General features: G+C 55.7%; 2 protein-coding genes across 4 annotated transcripts in view; one reads left to right on the top strand and one right to left on the bottom strand.

Moving 5' to 3' along the window:
* MTUS2 (microtubule associated scaffold protein 2) overlaps window positions 1-4257 on the top strand; it is a 405965-nt gene extending 401708 nt beyond the window's left edge. For both annotated transcript variants that reach the window (XM_064493235.1, XM_064493236.1), the window contains one exon: window positions 2607-4257. In XM_064493235.1, the coding sequence (XP_064349305.1) occupies window positions 2607-2823 (217 nt within the window). In that variant the 3' untranslated portion in view covers window positions 2824-4257. The remainder of the gene's footprint in view (window positions 1-2606) is intronic.
* A 4214-nt stretch (window positions 4258-8471) lies between these two features.
* The window catches only part of SLC7A1 (solute carrier family 7 member 1), a 66274-nt gene continuing 60516 nt past the window's right edge, over window positions 8472-14229 (bottom strand). For both annotated transcript variants that reach the window (XM_031465822.2, XM_010977115.3), the window contains exon 13: window positions 8472-13266. In XM_031465822.2, coding sequence (XP_031321682.1) covers window positions 13163-13266 — 104 coding nt within the window. In that variant the 3' untranslated portion in view covers window positions 8472-13162. The remainder of the gene's footprint in view (window positions 13267-14229) is intronic.

Genomic DNA, 14229 nt, shown 5'->3' with positions numbered 1-14229 from the left:
CAAATACACACCAATTATAATTTCTAAAACATATGCTTTTTATAGAAAACATCTCAGTGCAACACCAAACATATTTAATAATAGTCCTTTGGATTCCCTTTTCAGAGAAACTAAAAGTTCAGTAAATAATGTCCAGTATCTTACTCTGGGAGTGACCTAGCTATTCAGCAAACTGCCACCATTTAACTTAAGTTAGCACAACTCTCAAATTTCAAGTTACCAAATATCTACAGAGATCACTTTTAAGCAGATATTCCTAAAACAGAATTATTTCCAAAAAGTTCACCCCAAAGCTCCTGGGGTGTTATTTGCATTTAATTTGCTTGTAAGAATTGTTATGCCAAGTTAATTTTTTTTCTTTTTGACAAACTCTGCAACAGAAGGAACATGAACCTTTTGACTTTCAGGAAACCTTGGCACAATAAAAGACATGTCTGTGTTGATTATACCAAAGTTTAAGCTAGCTTTAATATCAGATATTAATTTAATATTGAATATTTCCTAGATCACATGAGCCCGAAATTTGTTGTCTAGCTTCTTTTATACTTAGAAGTATTCAATTTGTAGTGCTTGCTTGTCAATCAAGTAGAACTCTTTTGTATGTTAATTTTTATGTAAAGACAGGACAAGAGTTTTAAAAAAAACCACTTTTTCCTAGAGACCCCAGGTAGATCATTTACATCTCAAAGGCGCAGGAAGAGAAATGCAAATTCCTTCTCTAACGGTTTATACAAAACCTAATCATCTTGGCTGTTTACAGGGATTATTTTTCCAGTTCTCAAATATCCACTTCAGCTTAAAAGAAGTAATAGTAATAGACAATAATACATGTTAATAATCATTTGCTCACATTCACATGCCTCACTTTCAGCAAAACTAGGAAGAGAGAACAGGATTTGGACTCAGGTACCAAGATACTCAGACACACTCACACCCCTCCCCCCCCAAGATAAAGCTGACCTGCAGAAGGCCCACTCTGATAAAACAGCAGAGCCACCAGGGCCACGGTTCTCCAGACCTCAGGGAGCACTGAGGCCACACAGTGTTACAGTAAAAATGTTCCTTTTATTTATGGGAACATAGCTGAAGATCTACCAGTTTTGCAAAATATACTCTAGGAGGACCATACGTAAGGCAGAACAGAGCTCTGAGGTTACCAGATGTCAAGCAAAGAATTCAAAATGTTCTCTTGGGGTCACAGTTCCCTAGCCCCAAAAGGGAGGTTCCTAACTAAAGCCCTGTCAGTCCAGTAGGGGAGAGCCCCAACCAGCGCCCCGTCAGAGATGAAGCTGAGTGAACAACCAAGGCTAGAAAGGGAACGTCCGGACCCACAAGCTGCCACAGGGGAGGTCAAGGCGATAGGGAGGGTTCCCTGGTGTCGTCACACCTGAGCCTGTGGCTCAAAGACCGCTCAGCCGGCCAGTGCAAGTACTGACACAGCCACACATGCAGCAGACACGGTTCTGCAAACGAAAGATCCAAGTGTAGCCCCAAAATTCCACTTCCACTCCCAGACAGAGGCCTTCAAACAGACTGGCCCAGCCCTCAAAAGAGAATGGACCCGGAGTGGTTCTCAGCCCAGGTGGAGGGGGTGGAATTCTCCCATCCTGCGCAGCCTGAGTGGCTCACCCCAAAACCACACACACAAGAAAACACTGGCAACAAATAAGCTACCGTCATACCAGCAGGAGGTGTAGTCCAAAAATTCCACTTCCTCCCCTGAAGGAGGCCTCCACACAGAAGGGCCCAGAGAACGGGCCCAGGGTGGCTCGAGGGGAGCCCAGAGCAGCTTCCTTCCCGGTGGGAATGAGCCCGGGTGGAGAATCGCCAGCCGGCGGGAGCTGGAGCCACTCACCCCCAGTCACAGAATACGCACCGCAGCTCTGGACGTTTCTAGGCTCCAAACAGCCTCAGGCTAGGGGGCGGCCGGCACCTGCTGGGGGACTCCCTTCCGGCTCCCCAGAGCGAAGTGAGCTCTGGCAGCTGCTGGGACCCAGGGAAGGGGCTGCCGCCTGGCTGGGCCGACCTGCCAGGGCACGGACTCCTGCGCTGGCTCTCCAGAACTGTTACCGGAGACGACGTCTAGTGCCCGACGCACCATGAGGCCAAATAAGCTGAAATGTCAGAGTTTGGAGCACAGAAAGGTTTATTGCAGGGCCGGGCAAGGAGGATGGACGGCTCGTGCCCCAGAAAACCCTGAACTCCCTGAAGGGGTCCCTCAAAGCTTATTTAAAGGCGAGGTGAGGGAGGGGCGTCACAGGTGCGTGATCAGCTTGTGCGACTCTCTGATTGGCTGATGTGGGAACAGGGCAGTCAACACTATTAACCCCTGGGCACCAGGTGTGGGGCCACGTTTTCTCCATCATCAGGCAGTTCATTTCTACCCTTTCGTGGTGATTTTTAGCATCTGAGAAACTCAGGAAATATATGTGACATACTATTATCTGGGTCCTTCAGAGAGGAGCTGCAGCAGAGGACATGAGGGTGGGTCTGTCCCTGGAAGACCCCACAGGGTCCTGCTCGGTTACACATGGGCCTGGCCGACCTCGGGTTAAGTGCCTTCCTCCGTGATTGCTACCTGATGGCTCCTTATCCTCCCCATGCAGACAGCTGTCGGAGGAAAACGCCAATCTCCAGGAGTACGTGGAGAAGGAAACCCAGGAGAAGAAGAGACTGAGCCGGACCAACGAAGAGCTGCTTTGGAAGCTCCAAACTGGGGACCCAACCAGCCCGATTAAACTGTCCCCCACTTCCCCCGTTTACCGCGGCTCCTCCTCCTCCGGTCCCTCCTCTCCCGCCAGAGTCAGCACGACGCCCAGATGACGCCACCACGCAGCCGGCGGAGCTGCGGCGCCCGGTCCACGCGGGCTTCCACCTCGAGGGAGTGTTGACCATGGGCCGGCTCAGCTCGCCCCGCGCGCATGCCCAGTAGCTGCATAGCTGCATCCCAGGCTGAGTCCTCTTCTGATCCTCGTGTAAGACTGTCCTGGTACTGGCCCTTAGGCAAGTGTAAACGGTAGTGTCTGATGTGCAAACGTTTGACCATAGTTAGAGCCAAAAGAGAGAAACACCAATTGTTCTTGAGCGATGAACTTTTCCACTGCAGAATTTCAGGTTAGTTACAACTAGCTCAGTTTTGAGTACCCATTGACTACGCATTGTGTACTGCACCGATATGTGTGTATATTTAGATACACGTATATACACATGCAGCGGTTCTGAATTGCATTTTTTATAACATGAAGTGCTGACATATTTTGGTGATGGTCAGCAGTTTTCTAACTTGTGCCTCAGAATTATTGGGAAATGAAAACGCATTTCTATCTAGCTTCCCAGGAATATTTCTACCCAAAATAGAAAAAGGAAAAAAAAAAAAAGATACAGAGAAGAAGCGCCTTTCAACCTACCACCACGTGGTACTCTGTTTAACACAAACACCAGCCATTCATGAACAGTAACTGCATTTGGAACAATCAGCTTCTTAGTCAACATGACATGAGGTCACTTACTCCATCTGCAAGTTTTAATTATTAACACTCCTGTCGTGAGTGGATAAGGGGCAGCAGCAGGAAACCCTGAGGGGGTTAGCAGTCTTACAGTTGTTACTCATGACAGTGGATCATCTATAGTCTTGTAAACACAACTTTTGCTTTTTTCCCTAAGTGGCACCATGGAATCCATCATTAAGCTATTGCATCCTCGGGAAAATATGGAAGCACATGACCTGATAGAGTCAGGGTGAGAATGACCTTGGAGTTGGCCAAGACCATTCATGCTCTGCCCTCAAGAAGGAAAACTGCTGAGAGGGTCTGTATCCTGACTAAGCATAGGGTAGGAACGCATACTCCGGCATCCCTTTTGCTTTGCTTTGATATGATGCCGTAAACAGTCAACCCACCAAAATCTGACCCTCGGCCCATTTCACTGGCCCCCCTCTTCCATTTGGCTCTGTAACCCAACCCCATCCCTGTACACTGAGGAGTTCAGGGGATCTAGCAGGGGCTTCCAGAAAACCAATTCCTGTCCTGGGGGGTCAGTTCCCCAAGCTGTGCTGGATCATCACATGACCTTCCAGAAGCCCAGGTGCATTTTCTGCTGGATGATCAAGCAATATCACAGCTCACAGCGGCCCCACCTTTGGTCCAGGAGGCTCCTGCAAACAGAGGAGCTCCATGAAACAGCCAGCCAGTAGTCACTGGCTTCTGGACTGGCATTTGTCTCTGAAATGGTAGAATTAGAACGTGTAGTGCTGTGAACCATTAGAAGCATGACACACAAAAGAAAGAAGTAGTTTCGACAGTTGCTATGGTGATGATAACAATGCCTTTACTTACTGTTTGTGACGAAGACCCTGCACTTTTCTCCCTAAGGCCCCTAGAAGTGGTCCTGAGCCCCGGGCTGGCTCTGAGCACACCTGATGCAAGCGGACTCATGCAGGGATGCTTCGTGGGCCAGAGCCGCGGAGCAGGGAAGAAATGGCCCACAGAAGGGTCAGCCTGCCCAGGGCCCAGCCTGCTTGGTGCAGATGTGGCCGCGTGACGACAGACCTGGTCTGTGTTCCTTGCATGAGTCAAGGCTGGGCTTCCTGGCCTCACATACATCTCATTTCTAGCAAACCTCCAGGCCTCTGCCCATCCTGGAGACACACACAGGAGATACCCACTGAAGAACATTTTTTTCTCCCTTTAGTGGCTCCGCATGGCGCTGTGATACTGAGCTGGGCATCCCATTAGTGTAGTTCATGCCACGTTGACTAAATCACACAAGCGTTTCTTCTTTCAGCAGCACCACCTGCCAACACACGTTCAGCAGTAGCTCAGCCCTCAGATTAGGAGCTGCTTCCATAAAGGCACCTGCTAAATGCAGTTACACAGCAATACAGACTTCAGTGTTGTTAGACTGTGGTGCGGTGTGTTAGCCTAGTGCGGTCAGAGTTGTCGTGGTGTTACAACCGAGTCCTCCCTCCCTAGGTCGGCGAGGGCTTGCCTCTCACCAGCCCTGGCCTGGGTACTTGAGCTAATTCCCACATTGCCCTGGCCTAGTCTCCTCATCCTGGACACCCATCCCACATGGCTCCAATCCCAAAACACGAGGGGCAGCTGCCACCGTGTCCCCCGTGCCTCTCCACCCCACCCCGTTAGGACTTGGACCTCTCGCAGTGTGGAAGCCCCTAGGTGTCCACCTGCCAGGCTGGAACTGTTGCCATGCAGAAATGCCACAGCCTCCCCGCCTGCCTCACACAGACCCAGCAAACCTCAGCAACCTCTTGGTGTGTGGGTGCCCCACCCGCCCCCAGCCCACCACATGCTCCGAAGAGGTTCTGGCTGGGGGTCGGGGACAGGGAGGGGCCGGAGGGCCGGTGCACTTGGTGATGAGCTGAACGGGGTTACACGTTCCTTTTCCAGCCCCTACGGTTTCTGTGTTGCATATTTGTGTTTGAAGCATATTAAAATGACCTTGAGGGATCTTCTGTGATATGCACTTGATGTGACTGTTGGCCTGGCCCTCTCAGGCTTCAGATCAGGCGGGGATCCAAGGCAGGGAGGCCAGAAAGGTATCCTGCAGGCTGGGTTCCTTTTGTGTGTGTGGTGGAGTCAGCTGATCAACACGTGGTCTCAAGACCCATCCCCCAACCAACTCTCCCCCCACCCCTCCCCCCTGCACCCATCTTTCCAGCGTGGGACCTTCAGCAGCCCCGTCCAGACTTTGGGGGCTCAATGCCCCCCCACCCCCAGTCTCGGGTAGACTGGGTGGAAAAAAGACAAAAGATTAAGTACCACCTTCTCTCCATCAATATCAAATTCAGACCTCGACCAGTGTTTCCACCCAAAAAGCACTTAGTCTGTCCTAAATCCTGTCAGTTTGCATCTGGATGGTCACAGAGCTCTCTCTGAGAGAGCCACTGGGGACAGGCCTCCTGGTGTGGTGGCGGTGGTCACAGCACACACTTGTTGTGAGCTGTCTCGGGCCCACAGGGTTCACAGGACCCTGGAAAGGTCTGAGCCAGGACACTCCATCCTGAAAACGTTCACTCCCCACACCCGGGCCTTCAGATGGGGTGGCAGCCAGTTGGCTGGCAGCCCTGGAATGTCCTGCTGGGGCTGGGCCTGCCCTGCCTGGGGTCTCCGGGAAGAGCGGCCTCTGTGGGGATTGGCAGGGACCTCAGGGAGACTCGGCCCGCCTGCCCTCCTGAACCATAGCTGAACAGGAGCCCCTCCGCAGGTGAGGAATCACACCGGGAGTTACTCTTTACGCGCCAGCACCACCCCAGGAGCCCGTGAGCGTCCAGGTCACTGGCAACGGCTGCTATTAATGATTTCCTTGTCAACTGGTTCCAACCTGCTCGTTTCTTGGGCCTCCACTTTTATAATAATCACCATCCCTTGTCCGCCCCGCACTTATCAGCACCTCCCCTTCACAAGGGAGCGGCGGCGGAGAAAACAGGGTCCAGCCCCCTCCCCCTGCGCAGAGCTGTGCTCCCCACGGCTTACCTGGCAGCGACAGAGACCTGTGAAGTCAACCAGCCGGTCCTCGCTCTGTGCCGAGGGCCCAGCGCAGCGGCTCTCCTCGCCTGGAGGCTGGGATGTCCCGGCAGGAAGGACCCAGGGGGGAGGGAAGCTCAGGTAGAGGGGGGAGCGGATGCGTCCCACCTGTTGTCGGAGTTGAAGGCTCTTCTCACAGCTGCATCCACGAATAGGCATCGAGCAGTGGCCCCCGGCGCACTCTCACCGCAGCCTGATAGGCAAGAGGCAGGCTCCTGCCCACGTGGGAGTTTGGGGCAAATGCTTAAAAAATAAACATCACCACCGACTAGAGCTAATTCACTTGTTTGCTAAATGTCTTTTTTTTTTTAAGTTTGCTATTCTCAAACCTCTTTAAAAACAACAAAAGCAGGGATACCTGGGGCCTCTGACCGCGAAGCCCTGTTCCTTCCCCCTCAGCGTGGGGGATGTGCTCAGGAGCTGCGGGCGGGCGGGCGAGCGAGCGAATTCGCCTCGCTCGCCGTGTCTGCTCGTTCCAGCACCACGCGGAGTGAGCGCGGTGCAGCCTCGGCCCCACCGCGGGCAGCCCAGTCCGCCACGCGCTCAGCGGCCCCTGTCCGGGTTAACTGCACCCAAACCCAAACCCGCGTAGCTCGGGCCGCGTAGCACGCCCCCCGCCCCCCGTCCCCGGGCTGCAGAGCCCAACCTCTCACTCCCCCCTCCCCGCCGCAGACCTGAGCGCGCCGGGGTCGGCACTGAGAAGCGGGCCCGAGGCTCACTTCAGCAGCAGACCGCCCGCTTTACTCCCTAAGCCTTGCTCACAGCGCACTTTTTATGGCGGTATTTATGGCTTGGTGGACAGGCTTATTTGGCAAAAACCAACTATGCCCCTTGGAAGAGGGCGGACAGGGGTCCCCCCAGTAGGCGTCCCCGCCCTCCCGGCCGTCTAGTGGCTGAGAGCGCTGGGCTGGAGTCCCCAGGATTCCTCCCCACCGCCGAGGCCGGGCTGTCTGGGGGCAGCTTCTGAGTCACCAGACGTGTTTCAAAACCAGACTTCCTCCAGGTGACTCCCACCGCCCCCAGGCCTCCAGACTGGCGTGGCTTCTCCGGGCCTTGCGGGCCCGCTGTCAGGGTTTCCTAGGAAACTGCTAGAAGCCTGCTGCGGGCTCTTCGGGCTGCCCGCCCGCGCCGGCCACTAGGTGGCAGCGTGGCGCCGCGGGACCTCCTGCCCCGCGGCCGGGGCGGGCTCTGGGGGGCAAGGCCCTGCCCCTGGTGGGCCCCCAGCTTCCCGAGGGGCCGCGCGCGCGTGGTTGCCCGCGCGGCCGACAGGGGCGGTGCGGGTGGCGCCCCAGGTGCAGGTGCCCTTCAGGTCCCCGGTGCCGAGCACGCCGGCCAGCAGCAGCCCCCTGCTCTTCTCTCTTCCGGGCAGCTGACCTCCCAGCGCGGTCACGTCATCACCGCGCCTCCGGGTCTGAGAATTAAGGCCACTTGACTGAATTGGTCTCCTGCGCAAGATGTTTCCTTTCTCAAGGGGAGCGGGGAGCGAGCCAGCAAGGATGATTACAACTGCTACAACCCTCGTGGTCCCCTCCCCGCACAGGGTCCTCCACGCTGCCGGCTCAGGGAAGCGCAAGGCTAGGTGTTCACGGCAGAGGGGGGTTTGCTGCGCGGCCACGCAAGTCCTTCTGCAAACGGGCATCGTCATCCCCGGTCTCGGGGGCAGAAAAACCCCTGGGCGCAAACTCAAGTCGAGAAAAAGAGGGAGGTGGGGAGACGGCGCCAGAGGACCCTAAATGGGGATTCAGGGCGTCCGGGGTTGAGGCTCCAACGCTGGAATGAGGAGGGCTCCCACCAAATGGCGAAAGGAAGATGAGGCAGCCCCACTTCTGGGCGTGGGGAGATACTCAAAAAGCCAAGGGCAGGCTCTGCAGCTCTCCGCGGGGCATGGCCCGGAGCGGTTGGAATGCTCGGCATCACACTGCGCACCCAAGCCTTTGACGGAATTTATTAGGATTTGCAGAAGCATGGGAGAATGTACCACAAAACAGTCTGGCTTTACAACATGAAGTACGGTATCAGTGTACAGAGTTGTCAGCGAAAATGGGATACAGAGCCGAATTTCACATTTTTTTTAAAGATGACGGACATCTACGCTTGTCCTTAAAATAAAAACGGGGGAAACCAGCAGGGGCCAATCTGATTTGCAGTTAGTGTCAGAATCTAAATCTAGTATCACAATTATAAGAAACTATAAGAAAACTATTAGAAAAATAGAACCTCAAACAAGCAAAAAATATTGTACAATTTACGTAATAAAAAACGCTCTGGTCTTTTCACAATGGCTCCACTTTCAGTAGAAGTGTACTGGAGAAACCACAGCTATTCACGTTTGACAGTAAACCAACCCTCATTACGATCGTCACCCTCTGTGCTCCTCAAACCCAGCAATGCTGAAAGGCACAACTTAAGCAGGAAACTTATTTTAAATATATATTATAACTTCCAAATGGGAAAATAAGTCCCAAACTTAAAAAGTTTATCATCAAGAAACACAAAATCATTATACATACCTTGTTAATAATTTAACAAAGTCTGAATGCATCTTCCCAGCCCTGCTCCCTGACCCTGAGAAATCCGAGCTGGACTTCAAGCCACAGTTTTTCGTCTCATGGGGATTTTTGCAGCCGGCAGTTCAACATGTTTGTAGGGTGATCCAGGGGGCTCCTGAGAACTGCACCCCAAGACCCTTGACTGGTCCAGCTCCCTCTTGAAAGAGCACTGCCACTCAGTGAGGCAGCAGGCACACGAAGACTGGGGCATGTAGTGAACAGGAAGGTCAGCTGACTTCTTTTGCCTAAACCGCCCAACAGGCATCGTAACCACGGTGATGAGATACGACGGAGTGTACGTAGTAGCTTCTTGCACCACCGGATCAATAAAGCATTTCATTACCAAAGAGAGTCCAGAAGAGTCTGACAAAATGTACATCTTGTTCCCCCACTAAGGGGCCTTATATCTCACACTCTCATTATGAGGGAAGACAGATATATTTTAAATTATACATAACATTTATACACAACATATATTTAGGTCCACTAGGATCAGCTAACTCTGTAAGAGTTCGCACACAAGCGTCACACGCCTGCGCCCAGAGTCACACCTCCCCATTCCTCCCAGAACGCGCGGGGAGGGGGCCCGGCCCAGAGACCCCTCACTCTGTCCTCATGGTGCCAACAGAACAATGGGCTCTGAGTCAACGTGTCCAAGTGGGACATTCAGACCCGGAAAGACGGGTCTTGGCGGGGAGTCAGCAAGTTTTCTGCAGCAGCAAGACCCCCAAAATGCCCATGGGCTCCCCTGCAGTCTGGGTGGGGCTTTTAGGAGACATGCCCACACCCAGGAACTCCTCCCCCACCCCACGCTCAGAGCGCTGGCTCTGGGGTTAGGCTAGAGGTCATTCTAGGCGAGACGGCAAGCCCCAGTCCAGTCATTGCCGGCTTGGCGGGGCGGGGTGGCGGCGAGACCCGGTACAGACCTGGTTCCCACCCGCCCTCCGACCCACAAGCACACAGTGCAAGGGGCCCAGGGCGGGCAGAGAAGCCCCCAGGGTGCCGCAGTCACCTGTGCACACAGTGGGCAGGAGGCTGGTGGTGTCCAAACCACAGGGGCCAGGTGGCCGATCACCTGATGGAGGTGAGGGTGGGGGACATGAGTGATCCTGGCAATGGTATAAACAGCAACCTCTCCAAAACGGCCTGGAAAGATGGCTCTATCGCCCCTCCTCTGAGCTTGGAAAAACAGCTCAGCCCAAAGCCAGGCAGAGGGGGTGTGAGCAGGTGGGTTGGGGGCCGTGCAGAGGCCTGAGTGCGCACCGAAGGTCCTCGCCCCCGCCTGGGGGCTTGTGTCTCCACGGAGGCCCCCGCCCCCCCTCACTCCTCAGCACAGGTCCTGAGGGCCCCGCCATTTGCTTCTTTGTGGGTTTTCACAAGGCCATCGGCGGCAGGACGGGACACTTACTCATCACCAATGGGTCTTTCCAACGTGGCGACCTGGGGCTGGCGCAGAGAAAAGCAGACACACTATCCCCAGCAGGTGTGTCTTGAGAAAGGGGAAATTTCTGACTGAGCAGGAACACGTGGCCGGGCCATGAAACTGAGAACCATACTCTGGTCTGTGGGGTGTCGGGGTGGGGGGGGGGCTGAGATGTGAAACTGTCAGCACTTCTGGTGGTTATTTTTGCCTGTGTGTGTGTGTGTGTGTTGTCTGTGTATGTGCGTGTGTGTCCATCTCGGGGGCAGGAAGGAGGGGCGTGTGGTAAGAAAGTCTACTGACACTGGGAGGCACCCCCCAGACACCATTCCTGGCAACACTGACCCCCACACAGGAGAGGAAACCCCAGGCGACTATATGACAGCCGCTCTCAGCTGGAACACCAGCTCCTGTGCCGATCACATCGCCCTGGTGCCCCTTCCAAGGGGGGCTCCTGCCTGGCGGGGAAGTTGCAGGGCTTCTCCTGACGCCCCCTGGGCCCTTCTGTGGGGCACCTGGCGGCTCTGGGTGACGGAGGAGACCCGTCTGTCGGGACGTGCTCATCCCTTGAGATGCTGAGACACACCTTCTCGGCTGCAGAGCAACACGTGTTGCTGCAATGCCCACTGTACAGAGTCTGCCGGGGGCTGCCATGCAAAGACATTTCAGCCAGAAAGAGAAAGTCACAAAAGCACCTGTCCCCCTGTCCTGGACGCCCTCCTTCCCTCACGCTCTCTGCCTCTGCGGAAAGACTGCAGACAAGTCAGACACACAGCTAACAGGCCCCAAGCAGACAGCAGACAACGAAACCCCAACAAAATAAGTTAATATTTATCAAAATATTGTACAGCACCAATCTACATAAATTTAAATACCTTTCTTTGGAAGTCCGAGCTTTGGGCTCTTAACAATCCTCCCTCTGGAAGATTCACAAATGATATTAAGAATGAAGCTTCCACGACTGACCAGGATGGCCGGAGTCTGGGACGGAGGGCCAGCCTGGCCTGCCCACCCCCGCCACCCCAGCCGTGGGGCCCCTTCACTCGTTTTTGCATTTTTCTCCAAGAACCTTCAGGGGCAGAGGGAGAGAAGCCAAGTGTCATCAGTTTATCAGGCTTTTTTCTACCAGATTTGGGACAAAGGCCAGCAGGGGAGAGAGGGAAATCTATGCTTCAAAGCAGCATTTACATTTTCCATGGTGTCCAAATGCCTGCCCAGCACCTCTGGCCAGCATGGGCCCTTCCATCCCCTGAATTACACTCTCGCAGGACAGAAAGCTCAGCCTGTCCACAAGGAATGTCCTGGGGCTGCGGGAGGGAGTGCGTGTGCCCAGAGACACCGGTGCCCCACAGGCTGAGACCTGGAGGCAGGGGGGTCCGGGGCAGGTTACCAACCCGTATACAAACCCACAGCATCTGGATGACACACACACGAGGCCCAGAAGTATGAGCCCACACTGCCTCGTGCAGACCCCACGCCCTGAAGAACAAGGGATAAATTACTCAGCCTCTTTCCAAGTCAATGCTCAGCACCAACTGAATTTGGTGGAGTGATTCACAGCAACTAACAAGAGGACTCCATCTGATAAGAGGTGGCCATAAGAGGTGGTCAGAGATGCTGTCGGCGGCCAGAAGCAGCTGGGAGGACCCAGGCCATCACTCAGAAAGAGCAGATGCCACCTCAAGAACCTTACAGGATCCAAGAAACTGACCCACACGCAGCAAAGGCAGGACTTGGTGCAGAGCAAAGACCAGAGAGAGTGGGGCTCTAAGCTCCGTGATCTGAGGTGGGTCCAACATAAACTTGTGGACTTCCAGTTGCTTAGGACCCAGCCAGCAGTGAGAACCGGCCCCGGGCCTGGAGGGACCGTGGCAGAAAGAGGTCCCCACGCACAGATGCCAGGCAGAGCCAGCCCTCCCGGCCACCGCCTGTCCCATGCGTGGTCTGCCCTGCCGCCAGAGTGTGCAGGGTGCCCAGTCTGTCACGGTGACAGAGCAAAGGCCCTGCCTGGAAGGTGAGGGGGCGGTCACAGTCCTAAGGACGCCCGTGGAGGCAACTCAGAGGGCAGGAACGGGAGAAGCAAACAGTCTAGGTTTTCCTTTCCGCGTAAACTAAACCAACCCGCTGTCCTTTGGTCCAGGGGTGGCGTGGCTGGGGACATACTGATTCGTGGTGCTCCTCCTGCACGAGGGCTGGCTGTGTGGGGCCGAGCAGGGAGGTGGGGACTACAAGTCTGGAGTATGCACACTGTCAATTCCAGAAGAGTCCCTGGAAGGGGAGGCCTGGACTCCTAAGGTGATGAGAGTTGGTGACCTCCACTGTGCCGGAGGCCGCAGCAGCAGGGTTGCCAAGCTGGCGAGGAGAGGGGCTGCTCCCTTTGTTCAGAGCAGGGTTTGGAGACATGGTGGTCAGCCACAGCCACGCGGCCCCCGCCGGGGAGCTGCCGGGTGACCGGGGCCTGGGAGGGCCGGCCTGAGCAGGACGCACGAGCTGGGGGCTGCAGCTGCAGGCCCAGTAGCTGCATGGTCTGCTGCAGGGGGCTTGGTGAGTGTGGGTGGGTCCTGGAACGCAGGTGAGGGGAGCCAGGTGCTTCCGGGGCCTCTGAGGGCGTCCCCCAGGGCTGCTGCCACCTCCGGGGGCGGGGCTGGGTGTCACTTGCAATGGTCCAAGTTACCATCAGGAGTCCTTGCTTGGTCAGCAGCCAGGGACGCCTCCTCGCTGTGCCAGACCCCGTAGCCAAAGTAGATGAAGAAGCCTGTGGGGCAAGCAGAGGCCAGGTGAGCAGGGTGTGGAGGGGGGCCTCTCTGGGTGGCCTGCCCCAGGCCTGAGCCTCCCGGGCAGCAGCCCTTGGGGAAGGGACACCGCTCTTCAAGCAGGGTCACCTCTATGTGCGGCAGAGGCACGTCCTTCTGGGCAGCCTCCCGTGAGGGAGGCACCGAGCAGGGGGAGCTGCTGGGCTGGGGCCCAGGTCCCTCAGCCTCATCCACCGACCACCTGGCCAGGGGCCCCTCAGCCACCGGAGGGGACAGGACAGACCCTCCAGGAGTCTGACGGTCCTGGCCAGGGCGGGTTTCCAGCAGGAACCTATTTGTGCCATCTTCCAGCCCGTTTTCCCTATGTAAGTGCCTCAGGCAGGAGGCATTCAGGTCTCCTGGGAATGCATGTGACCCATGAATCCAGTGTTCCAGTGCTGGGGAGCCGCAGAGGTCAGGGGTGGGGCCCAGAGACCTGTGCCCTAACCACTCCCTCCTGGGGAAGGGGGTGCCCTTGTGTCAGTGACACAGGAGAGCAGACCTTAAAGGAAGGACCAGCCACCGAAAGCCCTGGAGAGAAGTGAATGCCTTGGAATCAAGGAGCTTCCATAGGGGACTCCATAGGGAGCACTGAGGGCCGGCCTCGGCCGCTCACCAAACAGCTCCACAGGAGGCGAGTGCCTGACTAGACCTGGCCTAGGCTCCGCGGACAGGGAGTTGGCAGCCCACCCCTCCCCAAGGGCAGCACCGGGGCTGGAGGTGTGGCAGCAACATGGTCTGGAGGCCACTGCTCTCATCAGGGACCCGGAGGTCAAGGCCAGTCCTCTGGGCATTGGCACCTGGCCTCTGACACTGAAGAAGGAACCTGAGTCCATCTCCACAGCCCCTGCTGTTGGAGGCCCAGAGAGGGGGCTACAGTGAGTGCAAAACGGGGCCAGCACCCACAGGGTGACACCCAGCCTCCC

Source organism: Camelus dromedarius, chromosome 13 (genome assembly GCF_036321535.1).
Source record: "Camelus dromedarius isolate mCamDro1 chromosome 13, mCamDro1.pat, whole genome shotgun sequence".
NCBI classification, from domain to species: Eukaryota; Metazoa; Chordata; class Mammalia; order Artiodactyla; family Camelidae; genus Camelus; species Camelus dromedarius.
Note: the sequence above shows the minus strand (reverse complement) of the source record. Positions and strands in the feature narration are given on the sequence as shown.